Genomic DNA, 26,661 nt, shown 5'->3' with positions numbered 1-26,661 from the left:
TGGCGGCGGGACGTTCTGTCTCCCTGCAGCGCCCGGCCCCCCTGCCCAGTATTTAGGACTCCCCGTTTTTTAGGACCATTATACAATGAGGACCCCTTACCTTCAATATCTCCTGGTGGTTTTCTGAGGCGTATAATCTCCCGTCTCGGACGATGTCCTCTATGAGCTCCTGATAATCTTCTGTGATAAAAAAAAAATTGTTAAACATCATAGACGAGATGCAAGAGTCCGGACCTCAGGAGCTTACAATCTAGGAGGAAGTCCGGTCATGTACAAGGGGTGAGGACATTGAAGCCTTGTCGGGGGGGGGGGGGGGAGGGGCAGACCGTGGCGCAGGTTATAGTCTCGTCGGGAGGAGGTGACCGCAGCGCTGGAGAGAAGGGGTTAATCGGCATTATCCGGCACGGCTTCTGTTCTTACCATCGTATGTGACATAAGGAACCTGGAAGCCTTTGGCGCTGTTGCCCTCGTTAGACCGGAACTGTATCCAGAGCTTCTTGGACCGCGAGGTGAAGGCGATCGGGCGCTCGTAGGTCTGACAAGTCTCGTACGTGGTCACCGAATTGGAAGAATCTTCACAAGAAATAAAGGACGACGTTTCCATCGGTTACTGATTTGTGGTTAATTATTAAACAAATGAAAAGATTCCTCAGCTTCTCGGAGGGTAATGCCAGGCGGGCGGCTGAGACGTGGGAGGAAACCAACAAAATCACGCGGCCAATAACAATCAATTTAAAAACCGCATGTCGGCGTGTGGCTACCTGCGGTCTCACCCTAAGACTACGTTCACATTGAGTGAAATTGCCGCAGATTTTCCATCCGTATTGAGGGTCGAAAATCTGCAGCGTATTACAGCAGCGGCAAAATGGGTGAGATGCGAACAAACCGCGTCCGCGCGCTCGGGAAAAATGCAAAAAAATTGTCAAAATTCAAAAAAGACCGGACACCCCTCCCATCGCGATGCGTCATTGCTCCGTCTGGTGCTGCCGGCCTCCTGGGATAACGCTTCAGGCTGCAACAGTCACATGGGGAAAAATATCGTTCCAGGAGGCCGGACAGGGGGGCAACGATGCATCGCTACGGGAGCGCCAATGAAGGGGAGTCTGGACATTTTTTATTTTATTTCCCTCTTCGCAGCAGCAAATCCGGCTGATAATCTTTACCAAATCAAAGACAATTCCCCGCGATATCTGGAACAGATTGTTATCCGCAGGAAATGCAACCCATGTGAACAGAACCTAAACCTTATCAGATAGGGGGCGCTGTAACCACGTCACCAGATAGGGGGCGCTGTAACCACACCACCGGATAGGGGGCGCTGTAACCACATCACCAGATAGGGGGCGCTGTAACCACGTCACCAGATAGGGGGCGCTGTAACCACACCACCAGATAGGGGGCGCTGTAACCACATCACCAGATAGGGGGCGCTGTAACCACGTCACCAGATAGTGGGCACTGTAACCACACCACCAGATAGTGGGCGCTGTAACCACATCACCAGATAGGGGGCGCTGTAACCACGTCACCAGATAGTGGGCGCTGTAACCACGTCACCAGATAGTGGGCGCTGTAACCACACCACCAGATAGTGGGCGCTGTAACCACATCACCAGATAGTGGGCGCTGTAACCACATCACCAGATAGGGGGCGCTGTAACCACATCACCAGATAGGGGGCGCTGTAACCACATCACCAGATAGGGGGCGCTGTAACCACATCACCAGATAGGGGGGCGCTGTAACCACATCACCAGATAGGGGGCGCTGTAACCACATCACGAGATAGGGGGCGCTGTAACCACGTCACCAGATAGGGGGCGCTGTAACCACGTCACCAGATAGTGGGCGCTGTAACCACACCACCAGATAGGGGGCGCTGTAACCACATCACCAGATAGGGGGCGCTGTAACCACATCACCAGATAGGGGGCGCTGTAACCACATCACCAGATAGGGGGCGCTGTAACCACATCACCAGATAGGGGGCGCTGTAACCACATCACCAGATAGGGGGCGCTGTAACCACATCACCAGATAGGGGGCGCTGTAACCACATCACCAGATAGGTGGCGCTGTAACCACATCACGAGATAGGGGGCGCTGTAACCACATCACCAGATAGGGGGCGCTGTAACCACATCACCAGATAGGGGGCGCTGTAACCACATCACCAGATAGGGGGCGCTGTAACCACGTCACCAGATAGGGGGCGCTGTAACCACATCACCAGATAGGGGGCGCTGTAACCACATCACGAGATAGGGGGCGCTGTAACCACACCACCAGATAGGGGGCGCTGTAACCACATCACGAGATAGGGGGCGCTGTAACCACACCACCAGATAGGGGGCGCTGTAACCACATCACCAGATAGGGGGCGCTGTAACCACGTCACCAGACACTTACGGCTCTTCCTCATCACCAGGTAATCTCCACATTCGTCTTCTATCGGTAGGAAAATTTCTGGTACCACGATGAGAATCCGCCTCTTGGGGGGAGGGGTGATGTTCCATGTACACTCCGTATTTGCGGGGTAATTTCCAGGGTAATTGGGAGATTCGATGTAACCGGAAAAATTCCCCAGCTCCCCCCCGCACTGCCGGTCTGAAAACAGAAGAGAGGACACGTTGGACCGGACGCGATGGCGACAAAACAGGTGATGAAAACGCACTGGCGGTCACAGGACAATTCCTGACAGGTGATCACTTGGATCAGCGCGGTGTCATCGACATTTCCGCTGGTTTACTTGGATCTTACACATTTCCCACTACGTCCTTTTATAAATGCCCTAATACTTCTCACAGCTGAGGGTTTGCTACAATTGTTTCCAATCTAGACAACAGCCTGATACATTGTAACAAACTTTCAGGACAGGAGGGAGATTTGTGCTGTTACAGTGTTTAGCTCACATGATTGTCTAGACTGGATACAATTGTAACAAACCCTCAGCTTCCGGTAGTAAACAAGAATGTTCTCATTCACTGACCACAAGCAGAGATCTTGAGAAGAGTAAGGAATTGAATGACACAATTATTTTTAGAGAACGTGAGTAATTTCACATTTTGGTCGCACTCATTTTTACTGTGATCAGAAATTTGTATCATTTAGAAATGTTGATTTCAGACAATGTTGAGTGGAAAAACACGAAGAGCCCCCACGCGGCCGAGGTGCGTCCACCATGCGGTAAAAACGGCAACAACAAATGGTTTCACCGTAAATCGTTGCGGTTTTTGCAGGTAGACGGCAGTTTTCAGCCGCACCGTGCTCAGACAGGGGGCGCTAGATGGGTTTCTACCCTAATGAAAACATAGGGACTGTGTGATCGGGGGAGGGGCGTCTACGGCCGGTTCTACGTGTCCCGTGTTCTGCGCTGACATCGGATCTCACTTTACATGGGATCTCAGACTTGGCTCGTCGTCCGTTTATAATACGTTGTATCAATAAAGATTTATTCCAAGTCTTAAGTGTCTGTAGTATAAACCTTCCAGCTGCCAACGTGACGGGTGCGGTGACGAGGACGCGTGCTGGCCGGGCGCGGCACACGGAACCCTCCAGAATAACCGCCCTCCATCGTGTTACACTGCGTTTCTGCAAAGTGATGGAAAACAGCGGCCGCCCGGGATACAGGGTGCCAAATATCACAGCCGCCTGCCATCTAGGTGCTTAACCCCGTCACATGCAGCCATAGAACACCAGTCGCTGACTAATCCTCCTCCGCTGCGCACAGTAAGAAACATAAACCCTCCCCCACTGACTATTCTGATTGAGGGGATTTTTTTATACCACTCAACCAATGCCCGGTAACCATAAGATGATAACCAATATGGCCACCATTACAGCCTCCACAGGAACAGTCATCCAGCTTTCCCAGAATCCTGAATGCCAATTAACCTTATAGAGCTGGAGCTGGAGCAGATTTTAGGCTATTTTTTCATCTGCAGTTACTCTGGGTTTGTGTTACGTGGTGAAGGCCGAATTCTCATGTGTGAACAGGTCACTCACTTTTACACTGCGTGATGTTGGTGGATCCGTCAAAGTCAGTGCTGGTGTTCCCCGGGCAGGAAATGCAAAAATTCTGTCCAAACTCCGGCTGATAAGTTCCTATCGAGCATCGGATGCATCTGTGCGTCGTCGTGTTGTATAAATGTCCCGGTGAGCACTGAACTGCAAGAACCAAGGGAAGGAAACACGAGTCGGGTTAATAACGTCACGGAGCCTGGAAAATTGATATCAATGTCTATCTGATCCACATTACAGAATAAATCTCCATAAACTGCAGCGTCACGGTCTACATATATTGCATTACTTATCCTGTATTATACTCCAGAGCTGCACTCACTATTCTGCTGGTGGAGTCACTATGTACATACATTACTTATCCTGTACTGATCCTGAGTTACATCCTGTATTATACTGCAGAGCTGCACTCACTATTCTGCTGGTGGAGTCACTGTGTACATACATTATATTACTTACCCTGTACTGATCCTGAGTTACATCCTGTATTATACTCCAGAGCTGCACTCACTATTCTGCTGGTGGAGTCACTGTGTACATACATTACATTACTTATCCTGTACTGATCCTGAGTTACATCCTGTATTATACTCCAGAGCTGCACTCACTATTCTGCTGGTGGAGTCACTGTGTACATACATTACATTACTTATCCTGTACTGATCCTGAGTTACATCCTGTATTATACTCCAAGCTGCACTCACTATTCTGCTGGTGGAGTCACTGTGTACATACATTACATTACTTATCCTGTACTGATCCTGAGTTATATCCTGTATTATACTCCAGAGCTGCACTCACTATTCTGCTGGTGGAGTCACTGTGTACATACATTACATTACTTATCCTGTACTGATCCTGAGTTATATCCTGTATTATACTCCAGAGCTGCACTCACTATTCTGCTGGTGGAGTCACTGTGTACATACATTACATTACTTATCCTGTACTGATCCTGAGTTATATCCTGTATTATACTCCAGAGCTGCACTCACTATTCTGCTGGTGGAGTCACTGTGTACATACATTACATTACTTATCCTGTACTGATCCTGAGTTATATCCTGTATTATACTCCAGAAAAAAGGAAAACCTTATTGGAAACAGTCAGCAAGCTTGTGGACAGACACCTTTAACAGTCTAGCTTTGCTTCTATAATGCTGGGGGGCAGTTCATACGTCAGATGACTGCACGGTACCTGCTCTAAAGACAACACTTCCCAGAATGCAAATACCCAGAGTACACTCTGTGAAAATACTGAACAAGCAGGGAATGCTGGGAGATTTCAGCACTGAAGCCTGCAAACATTGTTAATAAACAGATGAAACCCCCTGGTAAAGCTGGCGTACTTCACAGAGTGTTTCTGTTATTTGATGACCTCTGGAAATACGGCACATTTAACACTTCCCATCCCAGAATCCTTAGCCTGTTGCCCGGTCTGATAGTCACCTCTAGTTTCGCAGTTGTGAAAAGACGAGGCACCGCTGTGTTTCGTTGTTAGTCCTCCGCCGCAGGAAAAACAAGACGTGCGCCCAGATTCCAGCTGGTACGTCCCGATTGGACACGGATCACAAGGCCGAAAACCATCCAAGGAGAATTCACCCGCTGGACACAAACCTGAATGTCAGGAAAAGGGGGGACAGGTTTACAACACTGAATATTCCCTGGCTGCTACTCCCGCAGTATCACATACCACCACTAGATGGCGACGTTACATCAGCTGACATGACACGACTAAATTCCCGCGGCCTCACATGACACGACTACATTCCCGCGGCGTCACAGTAAATTTCTCACATTTTGCCGCTGATAACGGCTCTGATTAAAAACATTTATTTGCCCAGAGGGCGAGGAATTTCACGTTATTGCAGTTTAAAGTAATAAACACGACAAAAAATAAGAATATTTAAAAAAAAAACAACAATTAACTAAAAATAATAGAACATGGGCCCCTCTCCCGGACATTATGGGCCCCTCTCCCGGACATTATGGGCCCCTCTCCCGGACATTATGGGCCCCTCTCCCGGACATTATGGGCCCCTCTCCCGGACATTATGGGCCCCTCTCCCGGACATTATGGGCCCCTCTCCCGGACATTATGGGCCCCTCTCCCGGACATTATGGGCCCCTCTCCCGGACATTATGGGCCCCTCTCGGGTGATTGGTCTATTCTGGATCCTACAGTCTTTTATATTTTAGAACAGCCGGAGTATTTCATTGATTCGCAGATTATTTTGCGACATTTCGCCATCATTATCCAGTGGGTGGAGCTTCAGCCTAAATCCTTACAAGACACTGGGCTACAGCCCGATCCCTCCGGCTCAGTTCACACCTGCGTCGTCATTTGCATTTTTCTGTTTGGTCATAGAAGCAGAAAAACCGAAATGACCGAGTGCTGGATTTGTCGCACGGTGGACACGGTTGACATAACAAGGTCCGTCGGGTTGTGTCGTGGTGTCCGTCCTTTTTACGGATAGAATCGCGTTGTATGCTGTGCTTTTCTTCCCATCAAATATGACGGAATCTGCAACGCAGATGTGAACAGAGCCTTACATGTCCGCTTCATGTCCCGCACCCCCTCCCCCTTTAGTGGAAACTCTTTAACTATTTTTGCAATCACTTTACTGATCTTCTACACATTGTGTCTATTACTCTAGTCACATCCAGAGCTGCATTCACAACCCTGCTGACTGCCTCTTAGAACCCATTTGCAATGAGTGTGAGACACACATCCACACAGTTGAACTCAATTCCCATAATGCTCTGTATTCTGCTGAACTGCATTGTGGGATACACACTGTAAAGACACTGAATTAGCAGGGGGCGAAGAGACTTGAAGCCCTGCAGCCTGGGAGCTCACAGGAGACCGGAATTCTCAATGCAGCTCTGGATGTGATTGGAGTAGAAGGCATCATGCGACTTAAGATCAATATAAGTAAAGCAAAGTATTTACAGTCTATGGAGATTTAACCCATGAAGTGCGGTCAGTGGAGCTTTTCCTTAGATTTGCTCCTAGTCTCAGGCCGGCGTCTTTTACCTCCACACTCAGATAGGTCTCGAGCGCCTGCAAGCTTTGGGTTGTCTTGGTTGTCGGGGTCGGGGCAGATTTCACAGACTATCTGCCCTTCCTCGCTCTGATACGTTCCGTGTGGGCATAAAACACACTGCTCCTTGTCCTCGTCGTAGTACGTTCCGGCACGGCAGCTAGCTGATAGAAAGAGGAGAAAACCGCGCTGGTTAATGGTGGCCGGAGCGAGGCGAGGTCTGACCGGGTGCAAGCAAAACAAGCAGTTTAAAGTGCAATAAAGTGAAATTCTCCCGTGGAGTCGAAACTTTTTTTTTGCAGAGAAGATGGAAATTTAAACAGACCCTAATGAAGCCCCTTTTGCATCATAGTAGCTCAGCTAAGCGCTTAGGAGGAGTGACTGCCACACAGGCTTGCTGACTGTTTCCAATAACAACCAGCAGAATTGTGAGTGCAGCTCTGGTACATTACCCTATTTGGGATCGGTCTTCAGCACTGTTCATTCTGGTTCATGAATAGAATACCAGAATAGCAGTAAAGACTGACACTTACAGACAGAGCACAAGGAGAGAGGGAAAAGAGTAACCGTGTAGAACTATATAGACTTGGTGCCTGGGAGGTAACATGAGGTGCATCCGGGCACAGAACCTCTGAGCATTGTCAGTAGTATGGAGAATACATGGTTTATTATAAGTGTGCTGTCCACATGGTCTTCGAGGATCCACCCTCAGCAGTCCTATGTAAAACCACTGTCCAAAATGACTGCTGGTGAGTGTCCATAATATTTGGATTCATAAATGGCTTAAAAGGAACATTCTGGGGAAAGATGACCCACTGCGTCCTGCTTTGTGTGCTGCCTGAGGGGGCGGAGCATGACACTCCGATTCATTGTAACAGAAACTATTTCAGAGCATGACACGGATTCTCCCTGGTGTTCTTTGAATCCGTGTGTCATGCTCTGAAATAGTTTCTGTTACAATGAATCGGAGCATTTAGGGGACAATCAGATAATGTAAAGTGACATTGTTACGTCTGTAGAGTCGGCAGGGGGGTCAGGCGTGAGTAAGTGCCGATAACATCCAGACACCCAGGAACTGCAATGTATCCTGTGACCTGAGGTATCCTGGATGTAAAGAGTTAATGGAGGCCTAAAAACCTGCACAACGTCACATTTTTAAGGCTCTGTTCACACTCGCATCGGAGACAGCGCTAATCTTTCTGTCAAAACAAAACCCCAACAGATCCCATTGTAAGTCACTGGGATCCATTGTATTACATAGGACTGCAGGTAACATCGACTACATTATTTGTACTCAGAGTTATCACTGGTGTTACATAGGACTGCAGGTAACATCTACTGAATTCTGTACTCACTGTGTGTTATATGTGGTGTTACATAGGACTGCAGGTAACATCTACTACATTATCTGTAATCAGAGAGTTATCACTGTGTTATCTGTGGTGTTACATAGGACTGCAGGTAACACTACTACATTATCTGTACTCACTGTGTGTTATCTGTGGTGTTACATAGGACTGCAGGTAACACTAATACATTATCTGTAATCAGGGAGTTATCACTGTGTTATCTGTGGTGTTACATAGGACTGCAGGTAACATCTACTACATTATCTGTACTCAGAGAGTTATCACTGTGTTATCTGTGGTGTTACATAGGACTGCAGGTAACACTAATACATTATCTGTAATCAGAGAGTTATCACTGTGTTATCTGTGGTGTTACATAGGACTGCAGGTAACACTAATACATTATCTGTAATCAGAGAGTTATCACTGTGTTATCTGTGGTGTTACATAGGACTGCAGGTAACATCTACTACATTATCTGTAATCAGAGAGTTATCACTGTGTTATCTGTGGTGTTACATAGGACTGCAGGTAACACTAATACATTATCTGTAATCAGAGAGTTATCACTGTGTTATCTGTGGTGTTACATAGGACTGCAGGTAACATCTACTACATTATCTGTACTGAGAGAGTTATCACTGTGTTATCTGTGGTGTTACATAGGACTGCAGGTAACACTAATACATTATCTGTACTCAGAGAGTTATCACTGTGTTATCTGTGGTGTTACATAGGACTGCAGGTAACACTAATACATTATCTGTAATCAGAGAGTTATCACTGTGTTATCTGTGGTGTTACATAGGACTGCAGGTAACACTAATACATTATCTGTAATCAGAGAGTTATCACTGTGTTATCTGTGGTGTTACATAGGACTGCAGGTAACATCTACTACATTATCTGTACTGAGAGAGTTATCACTGTGTTATCTGTGGTGTTACATAGGACTGCAGGTAACACTAATACATTATCTGTACTCAGAGAGTTATCACTGTGTTATCTGTGGTGTTACATAGGACTGCAGGTAACACTAATACATTATCTGTAATCAGAGAGTTATCACTGTGTTATCTGTGGTGTTACATAGGACTGCAGGTAACACTAATACATTATCTGTAATCAGAGAGTTATCACTGTGTTATCTGTGGTGTTACATAGGACTGCAGGTAACATCTACTACATTATCTGTACTGAGAGAGTTATCACTGTGTTATCTGTGGTGTTACATAGGACTGCAGGTCACATCTGTACTCCGGGATCACGGTGCACAAAAGAAGCTGCTCCAAACAGTTAAAATGACAATCGGCTCTGCTACATCTGCGTACGCTGCACATTTCATAACATACACATAATCTTGGCTTCGGTCTTGATGCAGACCAGGTGTAAACCGTCCTTCCTTTGGTAACTCTTGAGCTGCAGGATCTGCCTCGGCTCAGCTGTCAGGATCCGGCGTTCTGACCCGGCGCTCGGGATTCCCGTAAAGTCTTGTGAAATCCGAGGATACGTTTTATTTCACTCCACGTTTAATAGACGCCATTATATAAACAATGGGGGAAGGGAAGGGGGGGGGCGCCAGAAATTATGCAACTGGCCGAGGACTGAACGTCGGTTCTTGAACTTAAGGTCCGAGCGTGCATACGGTGATATTTATCCGAGGCTCCTGATAGGACTCGATGGCAGGGGACGCCTCCAGTGCTGCACTTCAGACCCCTATTGACTCAGGGTATTAAAAAATCAAGAATTCTAATTCCCTTCGTCTTTGGCCCTGGACAATGGGAGCAATTGGCTTCGGCAGACTTCATTTTCATAGTAGGGTCTTTTGTGAGTCTCCAGCGACCATTAAGAGCGGATTCGGGGATCTCCGCGCAGCTGGTGTTTAATACTCTGGGGCTTTTGTGATGTAAAGTGGGGCCCCGCAGGGGGCGCGCCGGATTAGTGGCCACAAAGACATTTAAAGGCACCTCCATTCAGACATTGTGTCCTTTAAGTATCTAATGCCGCAGAAAGAATCCCCTATTGGTCTCACAGTTGTTGGATGTGAACTCGAGGTCAGATCGGCTCCCTCCAAAAGTTTTGGCGCAAAACAGATACTCGCATCATCGGCACAATTTAGACTTAGCGGTTTGCGCGGTGCACAGGCTCCGCCGAGGAGTTTTGTCCGGGGATTTAAATCTTAATCCCTCTAAATGCGCTGCAAAAAAACGCATCGTCCTCGGCCGGGGCGTGAGGTGTCATGGCGACAAATTTATAGTGTAACAGAACGCAGTGCCCGAAATATCCGGTTATTAACGGACGATGTGTATAATTATGAAACGACAGCGTCTGATAGGCCAGAATTCCTGCTGACCTGCCGTACCCCAGTAATGTAGATGCCGGATTAGCAGGTGACACAGAAATCCTTTGTTTTCCAGATTATCGGACGTCTCATATCCAGATACCCGGTAGCGTGACTCCCACAGCCGGGTCCTGATTGGTTGGGGTTGCACAACTCACAATGTTTCGGTTCCACTTTCCACCTTTATATAGCACCCAAATATTTAGGGGGCTGGGTAATTAGATCTGGGGGGCTCCATGAAAAAATGCAAGTGAAAATGTATATTTGCCAGGAGGGGGCGCTACTGTAGTAAATTCTGCCGGTTTTGGCTGTTGACTGAGCTTCGTGTTATTTTTGTCCCGCTCGTATCTCGCAGTCTCTTCAGTCACAACACGAGGGGCCGGATCTTTGTCTACAAATCTGACAACGGTAAATAACCTCGAGGAAAAGCATCGGAGGAGGGGGGGGGGGGACGACGACACTACAGATGTCTGGTTGTTTGAAGTAACGATAGTAATGTGTAAATCACAATATACCAGGAAATTTTTTTATTATGTGACCACTGGGGGCGCTGTTCTATAGCTCCCTCACTGTAAAGCAAACCCATTATGGTTAAAGGGGGTCCAATAAATCATAAACCTCTTTACAGGAGAAGTTTCTATAAATATTAACTTGATAATTGATTTCCATTATCTTCATCGGTTTAATTCACCCACTATAATGACCTTGGATATTTCTGTTGCATTACAACACTCCTGGGGTTGTGACCCCACTTTTTATAGACCCTGAATGACGTATAAATTCACGTCCCTGCTCTGGCTCTCTTATTGCTCTGCTTGTGTGTCAGTTTTCACTGTAGTTCTGGCATTCTATTCATGAACCGGGTCCTCAGGATGAACAGAGTTATAAACGCCTCCCAGTTAGGCGAGTTCTGGTAGGACCAGGATAAACATGGATAGAAATGGTGTTCCGGGCACGGAGTTTGTGATTGATCGGACTGCAGTGATGAATGTGGCGGCTGCAGGATACATGTCTATGGCGGCCGGTATATCGGAGCCTCGCTGGCGTCCTGCTATCCATTACTGTGACTAGAGGCAGACGGCGAGACTGCGGAACGCTTGGTAGACGGACTTCAACTTGATACAATCTATTTACTTAACTTGAATTTCTCGGCGGCTTCTAAGGATATTTTCTTTGCGGCCCATTTACGTGTCAAACGCCCGGATGACAAACGACCGTGACTACAAGGTGTTCGGGATAAGGGTCAGATGTTATCTCAATGAGGGTCTGAAATCCTTGGCGGATTATGGAAGCCGCGCTGCACGATCGCCTTGTAATTACCTCTCAGGAACAAAGCGCCTGCAGAAGGCCTGTCACACCGAATTAGCGTCACCTCGGCCGAGGGGCTTGAAAACGTTTACACGCCAGGGCTGCCGTGACAGACAATGTGGAGAGCCGGGGGTGGGGGGGTGGTTATTTACAATCCTCAGCTAGTACGAGCCGTGCGCTCTAATGCTCGCCACATACAATAACAACCGCCAACCAAAACGGACAATGACCCCCAAAAGTCATCTGATGATAAGAACGCAGTGTCGCTGTGATGGTGCTTACCGCATCGGTTGTCCACGCGTATTTGTCCGGTTCCGCACGTCTCCTGGTTTTCTGGCGATCGGGGCATTTTTTTAGAGACCTCAAAGTCCTTTCCGGACAGTCGGACGTGAAAATGGTCCTTGCCGATGGCTTTCCGCAGGGTTCTGATGGTCTTGCGCAGTCTTTTTTCCGCTTTGCCGCGCACGCAGCCGAGACTGCAGGTCTCTGAAATAGGCAAAAAAAAATAGAAGGGCGTTGCATAAGTTTTGACACTCTAGACAGGTCAGTGTTGCATTATGGGTCCTTGTTACAACGCTGGACCTGGTGCCGAGAACCGTCACCCGTCATATTTCCCAACACAGAATACAAAACAGGAGATACTTGTGATCGAGACACAGAAGCGGGAAGAGCCAGGAAAGAAGAAGCGCGGTATGAAAACTCCCGCCACGTATCTGATCGAACCAACCTGTCACCTCCTTCTGGTTTATGTCCAGCTCAAACTGAGCAGTTATAAGAGTCTCCTTGGCCGATGTCTTGCGTCCGCTGGGCCGTCTCTTGCACGTTATATTGATGAAGGAGAAGCTTTCATAGACGTGGGATTGTCTCTCTGCGCGGAAAGAGGAGATGAAAGAGAAGCGGCAGACGCGGGAATGTCACATGATGCGAAGATAAAAGAGCCTGGATACAATGTAACAATCTAACCCCCATTTATTCTCATCCCCTCCGTTATCTGCGCTTCTTATTACAGACGGCTCGGACTCCAGTGTCTCCGATTCTGCTTATTGCGGTGTTTTTATGTTGGATTTCCATCCTAGAAAGTGCGCGGTTATGTGTATGGTATAACGATAATAACAATTATAACATCGTGTCATTAAAATAGAACCCTTTATTGTTGGCCAAAGTACATCCAAAGCCACTATATACCTCCCCGGGGAGGCTCAGGATGGTATATTATATATATACTGAGCTGATAATAGTGCAGCTTTCTAAAAGCAGCGGCGGAAATCAATCAATCAAGATGTTTAAAACCGCTATTAGGGCATGTTCACACTTGGCGGATTCGTTGCACTTCTGTTGCGGGTTTTCCCCATGGGGTCACATGGGCTGCAGCTCACAGGGGGCCGGGCTGCACAGAGGACAGAGGGACGCGTCGCTATTACAACTATTTTCCACAGCCGATATTTCGAACAAAAATACGCACCTAAATTTAGTGCAGTTTTTTTGGGCTGAAATTCCCTGCGGGTTGTAGTTGGGATGCGCTGCTCACTTTCACGCAGCATGTCCGCCCTGTGTGCACAAACCCTTCAGCTGTTTCTTAGTTATATCTGTGTCTGGGAAAGCTGGGTCACAAGTCACACTGCCATTACAGAAGTTGTCACCCAGCTTTCCACGAGTCCTGAAACGCAAATCTGCCTGGTCCTTCTGGAAAAGCTGGATATTAATCACGGCAGGAGCTGGAATGGCAGCCATGTTGGTTGTCACACAACTTTCCCCAGACACAGACCGTGACGTGCCGACGACAAAAAGTATAACTTGGAAATTGCTGCAATTTCTCTCCCAAATAATAATGAAATCTTTGCGGGCGCGTTCATACCGGACGTCTTGTGCGGAGCGAGGCCCTGGTGCAGGTCCGTCCTCTTCACTCTGCACACGCCGTCATTCAGCTTGAACGTTGCGCTGACTCTCACCGTGTCTAGAAGGGGAAGGAACAGCAGAAGAACTAGAATGAAACATTGTGTCGCCGTCACGCTAGAATTGAATATTATATGTTCTGCTAGTGAGGAGATTTCCATCAGGAGGTTCCATTGTTTGCCTTCTCTTTCCTAGAATTATTTTGCTCCTGTACATTTCCTAAAAGGTTTTGTTTCCTCCTGGGGTCAGAATCTATTTTGGGGTCTTGCCTGCACAGTATGTAATAAAGTAGATCTCTGGGACACAGTAGATCATCGTCAGACCGTGCTGGGGGCCGCAAGTGTGCCCTGACTCTAAAGCTGCCACACACATAGGACTTTGATCAGCCGGAAAGCGGGCGATCAATCGTCCATGGGATTGTTTGTATGAACGATTCCACCCTCAACACAACAGTAAACCGCCCAATCAGGAAGTCCCGTTTTTTTTAAAACTTCAGCCGATTTTAACATATACAGTAAGTTTCGGTTGACCACGGGCAAAATCTTTCATCCAATCACATTTTTGCCAGACTGATGTCGGCTGTCGGCCATCACGATAGTCGACCAAGGTAGGTGTACAGCCAACGTAACTTTTACATGGAGTTGGTAAATGCTCTGGGGGGGGGTTATTGAAAAGTTTGCTATTGGGCACAATGACCAAAATTAGATAAAAACGAGAGACGGCTGAACAGAAATTCTGACAACTTGACAGAACACGACGTCTCGAGGATTTACATTTTTGGAGATTTTGGGTGGAGCCGCTCGGTAACCATTTATTTCTAGACTATAGAGCGGCATATTGTCTGCTGCAGGGGCCCGGACACCTGTGATTTCTATCCTTCCGTATCGTGTAGGAGGCTTCAGATGACTGGTTGTGGCTGATCCCCGGGAGGGGGCAGGGCGGTGGCTTCCTTAGAAGTATCTTGCACTTTGTAATTAAGTTAAACCAACAAATCTGAGAAACATATTTTTAAACCAGAAAATAAGAAAAAATTATAATCTCAGAGCAATGCTCTGCGGGGGTGGGGGGGGGGGGGGGGTTCAAATAAATGAATATCATATGGTAAATGTAATAATATATTCTGCTTATTATTGCACATACAGCGATGCGGATCTATACATACAAGCAATGATAGAATTACAGGGTCCAGTTACCTGAAATCAGTGTTTCGTTACCCCTCGGGTGTTTCGCTTTACCGCAGGTGACTGTATAAGAATCCTGTATACCTAACAGGGAAAAAAAAACTACAATTATGTAACAATTAAAGTTGCACAGTGACACGAGACAGAGCTGCACTCACAATTCTGCAGCTTCAGAGATGAATCTTACAGCATTCCCTGCTTGTTCAGTGTCTGCTCATAGCTGCCTCTGGTGATTTCAATGCTGGAAAGTATAATATTCACAACAAGATCTGTACAATAATCTGATGTAGGAAAAACAAACTGTCCTCGGCAATATAGAACCTCAGCTAAGCTGTTAGGGGGTGTCTGTCCACAAGCTTTCTGACCGTTTCTAACAAAAACCAGCAGAATTGTGAGTTCAGCTCTGAAGTATAATACAAGCTGTACCTCAGGATAAGTAATGTAATTTACGTACACAGTGACTCCATCAGTAGAACAGTGAGTGCAGCTCTGGAGTATAACACAGGATATAACTCAGGATCAGTACAGGATAAGTAATGTAATGTATGTACACAGTGACTCCATCAGTAGAACAGTGAGTGCAGCTCTGGAGTATAATACAGGATATAACTCAGGATCAGTACAGGATAAGTAATGTAATGTATGTACACAGTGACACCACCAGCAGAATAGTGAGTGCAGCTCTGGAGTATAATACAGGATATAACTCAGGATCAGTACAGGATAAGTAATGTAATGTATGTACACAGTGACTCCACCAGCAGAATAGTGAGTGCAGCTCTGCAGTATAATACAGGATGTAACTCAGGATCAGTACAGGATAAGTAATGTATGTACACAGTGACTCCACCAGCAGAATAGTGAGTGCAGCTCTGGAGTATAATACAGGATGTAACTCAGGATCAGTACAGGATAAGTAATGTAATGTATGTACACAGTGACTCCACCAGCAGAATAGTGAGTGCTGCTCTGGAGTATAATACAGGATAAGTAATGTAATGTATGTATACAGTGACTCCACCAGCAGAATAGTGAGTGCAGCTCTGGCGTATAATACAGGATGTAACTCAGGATCAGTACAGCATAAGTAATGTAATGTATGTACACAGTGACTACACCAGCAGAATAGTAAGTGCAGCTCTGGAGTATAATACAGGATATAACTCAGGATCAGTACAGGATAAGTAATGTAATGTATGTACACAGTGACTCCACCAGCAGAATAGTGAGTGAAGCTCTGGAGTATAATACAGGATATAACTCAGGATCAGTACAGGATAAGTAATGTAATGTATGTACACAGTGACTCCACCAGCAGAATAGTGAGTGCAGCTCTGGAGTATAATACAGGATATAACTCTGGATCAGTACAGGATTAGTAATGTAATGTATGTACACAGTGACTCCACCACCAGAATAGTGAGTGCAGCTCTGGAGTATAATACAGGATGTAACTCAGGATCAGTACAGGATAAGTAATGTAATGTATGTACACAGTGACTCCACCAGCAGAATAGTGAGTGCAGCTCTGGAGTATAATACAGGATGTAACTCAGGATCAGTACAGGATAAGTAATATATGTACACAGTGACTCCACCAGCAGAATAGTGAGTGCAGCTCTGCAGTATAATACAGGATGTAACTCAGGATCAGTACAGGATAAGTAATATATGTACACAGTGACTCCACCAGCAGAATAGTGAGTGCAGCTCTGGAGTATAATACAGGATGTAACTCAGGATCAGTACAGGATAAGTAATGTAATGTATGTACACAGTGACTCCACCACCAGAATAGTGAGTGCAGCTCTGGAGTATAATACAGGATGTAACTCAGGATCAGTACAGGATAAGTAATGTAATGTATGTACACAGTGACTCCACCAGCAGAATAGTGAGTGCAGCTCTGGAGTATAATACAGGATGTAACTCAGGATCAGTACAGGATAAGTAATATATGTACACAGTGACTCCACCAGCAGAATAGTGAGTGCAGCTCTGCAGTATAATACAGGATGTAACTCAGGATCAGTACAGGATAAGTAATATATGTACACAGTGACTCCACCAGCAGAATAGTGAGTGCAGCTCTGGAGTATAATACAGGATGTAACTCAGGATCAGTACAGGATAAGTAATGTAATGTATGTACACAGTGACTCCACCACCAGAATAGTGAGTGCAGCTCTGGAGTATAATACAGGATGTAACTCAGGATCAGTACAGGATAAGTAATGTAATGTATGTACACAGTGACTCCACCAGCAGAATAGTGAGTGCAGCTCTGGAGTATAATACAGGATGTAACTCAGGATCAGTACAGGATAAGTAATGTAATGTATGTACACAGTGACTCTACCAGCAGAATAGTGAGTGCAGCTCTGGAGTATAATACAGGATATAAATCAGGATCAGTACAGGATAAGTAATGTAATGTATGTACACAGTGACTCCATCAGCAGAATAGTGAGTGCTGCTCTGGAGTATAATACAGGATGTAACTCAGGATCAGTACAGGATAAGTAATGTAATGTATGTACTCAGTGACTCCACCACCAGAATAGTGAGTGCAGCTCTGGAGTATAATACAGGATGTAACTCAGGATCAGTACAGGATAAGTAATGTAATGTATGTACACAGTGACTCCACCAGCAGAATAGTGAGTGCAGCTCTGCAGTATAATACAGGATGTAACTCAGGATTAGTACAGGATAAGTAATGTAATGTATGTACACAGTGACTCCACCAGGAGATTGTTTTTATGACTTTGTGTTTAAATACTTACTCCACTTAATTTAAATATAATAATGGGAGTTATGGAAACAGCCTAGCTGATACTCCAGAGCTGCTCTAAGCTGTCTGCCTAGGACATGACGGGTACACAGTGGTCACTGGGGAAGGGGAGATGTGCGACTTACCAGGAACATTGTAGATGTGGTACGGGCAGTTTATGAGGCAGCGCTCGCTTCCACCATTCTTAATACATTGTAGAATGGCTTTATGGGGCGCAGAGTCCGGCATGAGGCTCTCCACCTCTGCGCAAGATAAAAGCACAAGTCCAAATAGGAAACGTACAATATTGGGGAATCAAACGTTACCTTCTCCTTCTACCCCCAAAGACACTAGAGATTAAGCACAACATTATACCCGTAAAATAATGACATAACTGCAAACACTATGGAAGAACTGAAAGATTGTAAATGTCTTATTAATTATAATAATAATAATAATAAAGTTCGTAAATAAAAAAATAAAATATAAAATCAAACCCTAAAAATAACAATAAAGAAATAAACATAATAATAATAAAATGAAAAAGTGACATCATCGTCCTTAGATTTGGGAGCGCGCGGCCCCTGGTCTACGGTTATCTGCTCATCAGTGTAATAATAAACCTCCGCAGTCGCTCACCGCCAGCAGCAGCCGCAGGAAACATCAGAATACAATGTTGTGTTTACATGAAGGTGTCAGTAAAATGAGTAAAGGCGCGAGGTTGATGGTTTATGCGCGGTTAATCTCGCCTGCAGAGGCCGGGGACACCGGATACAGCGGAGCTCATAATCAATATCACAATAACAGTGGTCAGAACTGAACCGACACCGGATCCGGCACAAATAACTCGTTCCTGTCCCTGATTGTCGGTTTGTGAGGAGTTCGGAGAACTTGTGATCGTCTCGAACACGGATGTAAAAAGCCTTTGCTGATATCTTGCACCGGACGCGGCAGCACAAGGCGGCAATGCAGCGCTGACGGGTAAGGAAAATCTATTTTATTCTATAGACGCCTATTCTGCAGCGACCTGGTGTCAGCCCAGGAATTTATGGGCTCAGTAGAATCTTAACCCGTTTACGGAATCTACGGACACCGCGCTCTGCGACTTCTGTAAAATGTCGGCTGTACATGTGACTGCCAGCGCCCTCTGCAGGCGGATGAGACAAGTGAGTATGGAGCGCAGGACAGCATTAATGACGGGTCATGGAGCACACAGTCTATTGGAACATACATGAAACACGCAACATGGAAGGGGAAGAGCGGTCACACATGAAACACGCAACATGGAAGGGGAAGAGCGGTCACACATGAGACACGCAACATGGAAGGGGAAGAGCGGTCACACATGAGACACACAACATGGAAGGGGAAGAGCGGTCACACATGAAACACGCAACATGGAAGGGGAAGAGCGGTCACACATGAGACACGCAACATGGAAGGGGAAGAGCGGTCACACACATGAAACACGCAACATGGAAGGGGAAGAGCGGTCACACATGAGACACGCAACATGGAAGGGGAGGAGCGGTCACACATGAAACACGCAACATGGAAGGGGAAGAGCGGTCACACATGAGACACGCAACATGGAAGGGGAAGAGCGGTCACACATGAGACACGCAACATGGAAGGGGAAGAGCGGTCACACACATGAAACACGCAACATGGAAGGGGAAGAGCGGTCACACATGAGACACGCAACATGGAAGGGGAGGAGCGGTCACACATGAGACACGCAACATGGAAGGGGAGGAGCGGTCACACATGAGACACGCAACATGGAAGGGGAAGAGCGGTCACACACATGAAACACGCAACATGGAAGGGGAAGAGCGGTCACACATGAGACACGCAACATGGAAGGGGAAGAGCGGTCACACGTGAAACACGCAACATGGAAGGGGAAGAGCGGTCACACGTGAAACACGCAACATGTAAGGGGAAGTGCGGTCACACGTGAGACACGCAACATGGAAGGGGAAGAGCGGTCAATCATGAAACACGCAACATGGAAGGGGAAGAGCGGTCAACCATGAAACACGCAACATGGAAGGGGAAGAGCGGTCACACGTGAAACACGCAACATGGAAGGGGAAGAGCGGTCACACGTGAAACACGCAACATGGAAGGGGAAGAGCGGTCACACGTGAAACACGCAACATGGAAGGGGAAGAGCGGTCACACGTGAAACACGCAACATGGAAGGGGAAGAGCGGTCACACGTGAAACACGCAACATGGAAGGGGAAGAGCGGTCACACGTGAAACACGCAACATGGAAGGGGAAGAGCGGTCACACGTGAAACACGCAACATGGAAGGGGAAGAGCGGTCACACATGAAGTATCTCCTGTTTTTTTAAAGAAATAATTTCCCATTTATGAAGAAACCCATTACTAATGCGGGTGACAGACAGGACACGTCCGGAGGATGAGGAGGATGGTCGCGGAGGCCTCTTACCCACACAGTCCTTGCGGTTCCAGTGTAACTTGAAGCGGGGGGCGCACTGGCAGTAATAATCGCCCGCTGTATTCACACACGTGTGTTCACAGCCCCCGTTATTGATGCTACATTCATTCACATCTAGAAAAGAGGGAGGAAAACATTGGGTCAGCACGCTTCTCCTGAAATACTCTGTGCTAATGAGAACCCCGCTCCTTCCACTAGTCTGTGAACTCGCACAAGATCAGCACACTCTCCTGAAATACTCTGTGATGCTGGGGACTCTGCTCCTTCCACTAGTCTGTGACCTCGCACAAGATCAGCACACTCTCCTGAAATACTCTGTGACGCTGGGGACTCTGCTCCTTCCACTAGTCTGTAGTTCCCATTTTAAACAATAAAAAAAAAAATGGTCTCTGGTTACCAGTACGGACATGTTTGGATGCAGAGGACACGCCGGGTAATAATATATAATGTTCCCCTTTAAACGAAGGGTCTCGTCTGTCATGTAATTGGCGCCAAGTTTCCACACAAGTGTTTTGGAGGGTTTGCTGAATATTTCGGGCTAAGTCTGCGCGGCTCTGGAGCGGACACATCGCTCAGCTCCGTCAACAAGGAATATTTTCACATACCCCAGAATTTTCCAGCTGCCAACAAATGGCTGAATAAATTGCTGTGAGGTTTTCCGTACCACAAGGAACCACTTGGCATTAGGAAACGGTATTTTTGGCGTTTTATAATTTCACGGTGGTTTGGACGCCGCACCACAAAAGTCTACTGCGGTTACACTGATACTTTAATTCTGAAGAGGGTGCGATATCCATGGTTTAACCCCTTAATGTAAGGGGAGACCATCAGATTATTGAACCACTGACCTCTCTACAGATCTGCAGAACATTGCTCCTCTACCTCCTGACAGATACATAGTGATATATCCTGCAGATTATTACACCACTGACCTCTCTACAGATCTGCAGAACATTGCTCCTCTACCTCCTGACAGATACATAGTGATATATCCTGCAGATTATTACACCACTGACCTCTCTACAGATCTGCAGAACATTGCTCCTCCACCTCCTGACAGATACATAGTGATATATCCTGCAGATTATTACACCACTGACCTCTCTATAGATCTGCAGAACATCGCTCCTCTACCTCCTGACAGATACATAGTGATATATCCTGCAGATTATTACACCACTGACCTCTCTACAGATCTGCAGAACATCGCTCCTCTACCTCCTGACAGATACATAGTGATATATCCAGCAGATTATTACACCAGAGACCTCTCGAGATCTGCAGAACATCGCTCCTCTACCTCCTGACAGATACATAGTGATATATCCTGCAGATTATTACACCACTGAACTCTCTACAGATCTGCAGAACATTGCTCCTCTACCTCCTGACAGATACATAGTGATATATCCTGCAGATTATTACACCACTGACCTCTCTACAGATCTGCAGAACATCGCTCCTCTACCTCCTGACAGATACATAGTGATACATCCTGCAGATTATTACACCACTGACCTCTCTACAGATCTGCAGAACATTGCTCCTCTACCTCCTGACAGATACATAGTGATATATCCTGCAGATTATTACACCACTGACCTCTCTACAGATCTGCAGAACATCGCTCCTCTACCTCCTGACAGATACATAGTGATATATCCTGCAGATTACACCACTGACCTCTCTATAGATCTGCAGAACATTGCTCCTCCACCTCCTGACAGATACATAGTGATATATCCTGCAGATTATTACACCACTGATCTCCCTACAGATCTGCAGAACATTGCTCCTCTACCTCCTGACAGATACATAGTGATATATCCTGCAGATTATTACACCACTGACCTCTCTACAGATCTGCAGAACATCGCTCCTCCACCTCCTGACAGATACAGTGATATATCCTGCAGATTATTACACCACTGACCTCTCTACAGATCTGCAGAACATCGCTCCTCCACCTCCTGACAGATACATAGTGATATATCCTGCAGATTATTACACCACTGACCACCCTAGAGATCTGCAGAACATCGCTCCTCCACCTCCTGACAGATACATAGTGATATATCCTGCAGATTATTACACCACTGACCTCTCTACAGATCTGCAGAACATTGCTCCTCTACCTCCTGACAGATACATAGTGATATATCCTGCAGATTATTACACCACTGACCTCTCTACAGATCTGCAGAACATTGCTCCTCTACCTCCTGACAGATACATAGTGATATATCCTGCAGATTATTACACCACTGACCTCTCTACAGATCTGCAGAACATTTCTCCTCTACCTCCTGACAGATACATAGTGATATATCCTGCAGATTATTACACCACTGACCTCTACAGATCTGCAGAACATTACTCCTCTACCTCCTGACAGATACATAGTGATATATCCTGCAGATTATTACACCACTGACCTCTCTACAGATCTGCAGAACATTGCTCCTCTACCTCCTGACAGATACATAGTGATATATCCTGCAGATTATTACACCACTGACCTCTCTACAGATCTGCAGAACATTGCTCCTCCACCTCCTGACAGATACAGTGATATATCCTGCAGATTATTACACCACTGACCTCTCTACAGATCTGCAGAACATCGCTCCTCTACCTCCTGACAGATACATAGTGATATATCCTGCAGATTATTACACCACTGACCTCTCTACAGATCTGCAGAACATTGCTCCTCCACCTCCTGACAGATACACAGTGATATATACTGCAGATTATTACACCACTGACCTCTCTACAGATCTGCAGAACATTGCTCCTCCACCTCCTGACAGATACATAGTTATATATCCTGCAGATTATTACACCACTGACCTCTCTACAGATCTGCAGAACATTGCTCCTCCACCTCCTGACAAATACATAGTGATATATACTGCAGATTATTACACCACTGACCTCTCTACAGATCTGCAGAACATTGCTCCTCCACCTCCTGACAGATACATAGTTATATATCCTGCAGATTATTACACCACTGACCTCTCTAGAGATCTGCAGAACATTGCTCCTCCACCTCCTGACAGATACATAGTGATATCCTGCAGATTATTACACCACTGACCTCTCTACAGATCTGCAGAACATCGCTCCTCTACCTCCTGATAAATACATAGTGATATATCCTGCAGATTATTACACCACTGACCTCTCTATAGATCTGCAGAACATTGCTCCTCTACCTCCTGACAGATACATAGTGATATATCCTGCAGATTATTACACCACTGACCTCTCTACAGATCTGCAGAACATTGCTCCTCTACCTCCTGACAGATACATAGTGATATATCCTGCAGATTATTACACCACTGACCTCTCTACAGATCTACAGAACATCGCTCCTCTACCTCCTGACAGATACACAGTGATATATCCTGCAGATTATTACACCACTGACCTCTCTACAGATCTGCAGAACATTGCTCCTCTACCTCCTGACAGATACATAGTGATATATCCTGCAGATTATTACACCACTGACCTCTCTACAGATCTGCAGAACATTGCTCCTCTACCTCCTGACAGATACATAGTGATATATCCTGCAGATTATTACACCACTGACCTCTCTACAGATCTGCAGAACATTGCTCCTCTACCTCCTGACAGATACATAGTGATATATCCTGCAGATTATTACACCACTGACCTCTCTACAGATCTGCAGAACATCGCTCCTCTACCTCCTGACAGATACACAGTGATATATCCTGCAGATTATTACACCACTGACCTCTCTACAGATCTGCAGAGCATTGCTCCTCTACCTCCTGACAGATACATAGTGATATATCCTGCAGATTATTAAACCACTGACCTCCTCTATAGATCTGCAGAACATTGCTCCTCTACCTCCTGACAGATACATAGTGATATATCCTGCAGATTATTACACCACTGACTTCTCTACAGATCTGCAGAACATCGCTCCTCTACCTCCTGACAGATACACAGTGATATATCCTGCAGATTATTACACCACTGACCTCTCTACAGATCTGCAGAACATCGCTCCTCCACCTCCTGACAGATACATAGTGATATATCCTGCAGATTATTACACCACTGACCTCTCTACAGATCTGCAGAACATTGCTCCTCTACCTCCTGACAGATACATAGTGATATATCCTGCAGATTATTACACCACTGACCTCTCTACAGATCTGCAGAACATTGCTCCTCCACCTCCTGACAGATACATAGTTATATATCCTGCAGATTATTACACCACTGACCTCTCTAGAGATCTGCAGAACATTGCTCCTCCACCTCCTGACAGATACATAGTGATATCCTGCAGATTATTACACCACTGACCTCTCTACAGATCTGCAGAACATCGCTCCTCTACCTCCTGATAAATACATAGTGATATATCCTGCAGATTATTACACCACTGACCTCTCTATAGATCTGCAGAACATTGCTCCTCTACCTCCTGACAGATACATAGTGATATATCCTGCAGATTATTACACCACTGACCTCTCTACAGATCTGCAGAACATTGCTCCTCTACCTCCTGACAGATACATAGTGATATATCCTGCAGATTATTACACCACTGACCTCTCTACAGATCTACAGAACATCGCTCCTCTACCTCCTGACAGATACACAGTGATATATCCTGCAGATTATTACACCACTGACCTCTCTACAGATCTGCAGAACATTGCTCCTCTACCTCCTGACAGATACATAGTGATATATCCTGCAGATTATTACACCACTGACCTCTCTACAGATCTGCAGAACATTGCTCCTCTACCTCCTGACAGATACATAGTGATATATCCTGCAGATTATTACACCACTGACCTCTCTACAGATCTGCAGAACATTGCTCCTCTACCTCCTGACAGATACATAGTGATATATCCTGCAGATTATTACACCACTGACCTCTCTACAGATCTGCAGAACATCGCTCCTCTACCTCCTGACAGATACACAGTGATATATCCTGCAGATTATTACACCACTGACCTCTCTACAGATCTACAGAACATCGCTCCTCTACCTCCTGACAGATACACAGTGATATATCCTGCAGATTATTACACCACTGACCTCTCTACAGATCTGCAGAACATTGCTCCTCTACCTCCTGACAGATACATAGTGATATATCCTGCAGATTATTACACCACTGACCTCTCTACAGATCTGCAGAACATTGCTCCTCTACCTCCTGACAGATACATAGTGATATATCCTGCAGATTATTACACCACTGACCTCTCTACAGATCTGCAGAACATTGCTCCTCTACCTCCTGACAGATACATAGTGATATATCCTGCAGATTATTACACCACTGACCTCTCTACAGATCTGCAGAACATCGCTCCTCTACCTCCTGACAGATACACAGTGATATATCCTGCAGATTATTACACCACTGACCTCTCTACAGATCTGCAGAGCATTGCTCCTCTACCTCCTGACAGATACATAGTGATATATCCTGCAGATTATTAAACCACTGACCTCCTCTATAGATCTGCAGAACATTGCTCCTCTACCTCCTGACAGATACATAGTGATATATCCTGCAGATTATTACACCACTGACTTCTCTACAGATCTGCAGAACATCGCTCCTCTACCTCCTGACAGATACACAGTGATATATCCTGCAGATTATTACACCACTGACCTCTCTACAGATCTGCAGAACATCGCTCCTCCACCTCCTGACAGATACATAGTGATATATCCTGCAGATTATTACACCACTGACCTCTCTACAGATCTGCAGAACATTGCTCCTCTACCTCCTGACAGATACATAGTGATATATCCTGCAGATTATTACACCACTGACCTCTCTACAGATCTGCAGAACATTGCTCCTCCACCTCCTGACAGATACATAGTTATATATCCTGCAGATTATTACACCACTGACCTCTCTAGAGATCTGCAGAACATTGCTCCTCCACCTCCTGACAGATACATAGTGATATCCTGCAGATTATTACACCACTGACCTCTCTACAGATCTGCAGAACATCGCTCCTCTACCTCCTGATAAATACATAGTGATATATCCTGCAGATTATTACACCACTGACCTCTCTATAGATCTGCAGAACATTGCTCCTCTACCTCCTGACAGATACATAGTGATATATCCTGCAGATTATTACACCACTGACCTCTCTACAGATCTGCAGAACATTGCTCCTCTACCTCCTGACAGATACATAGTGATATATCCTGCAGATTATT

At 46.0% G+C, this 26,661-nt stretch overlaps 1 protein-coding gene across 1 annotated transcript in view; it reads right to left on the bottom strand.

The window, feature by feature from the left end:
• SCUBE2 (signal peptide, CUB domain and EGF like domain containing 2) overlaps positions 1-26,661 on the bottom strand; it is a 74,506-nt gene that overhangs the window by 1,257 nt on the left and 46,588 nt on the right. The window contains exons 11-22 of the mRNA XM_075838178.1: positions 20,371-20,493; positions 18,056-18,172; positions 15,149-15,220; positions 13,918-14,016; positions 12,790-12,930; positions 12,345-12,548; positions 7,058-7,228; positions 5,470-5,637; positions 4,006-4,167; positions 2,410-2,607; positions 421-573; positions 101-180 (exon numbers count right to left, since the gene is read on the bottom strand). Coding sequence (XP_075694293.1) covers positions 101-180; positions 421-573; positions 2,410-2,607; positions 4,006-4,167; positions 5,470-5,637; positions 7,058-7,228; positions 12,345-12,548; positions 12,790-12,930; positions 13,918-14,016; positions 15,149-15,220; positions 18,056-18,172; positions 20,371-20,493 — 1,688 coding nt within the window. The remainder of the gene's footprint in view (positions 1-100; positions 181-420; positions 574-2,409; positions 2,608-4,005; positions 4,168-5,469; positions 5,638-7,057; positions 7,229-12,344; positions 12,549-12,789; positions 12,931-13,917; positions 14,017-15,148; positions 15,221-18,055; positions 18,173-20,370; positions 20,494-26,661) is intronic.

Source organism: Rhinoderma darwinii, chromosome 9 (genome assembly GCF_050947455.1).
Source record: "Rhinoderma darwinii isolate aRhiDar2 chromosome 9, aRhiDar2.hap1, whole genome shotgun sequence".
NCBI classification, from domain to species: Eukaryota; Metazoa; Chordata; class Amphibia; order Anura; family Rhinodermatidae; genus Rhinoderma; species Rhinoderma darwinii.
The sequence above is the reverse complement of the archived record's forward strand: the minus strand, read 5'-3'. Positions and strand labels throughout refer to the sequence as shown.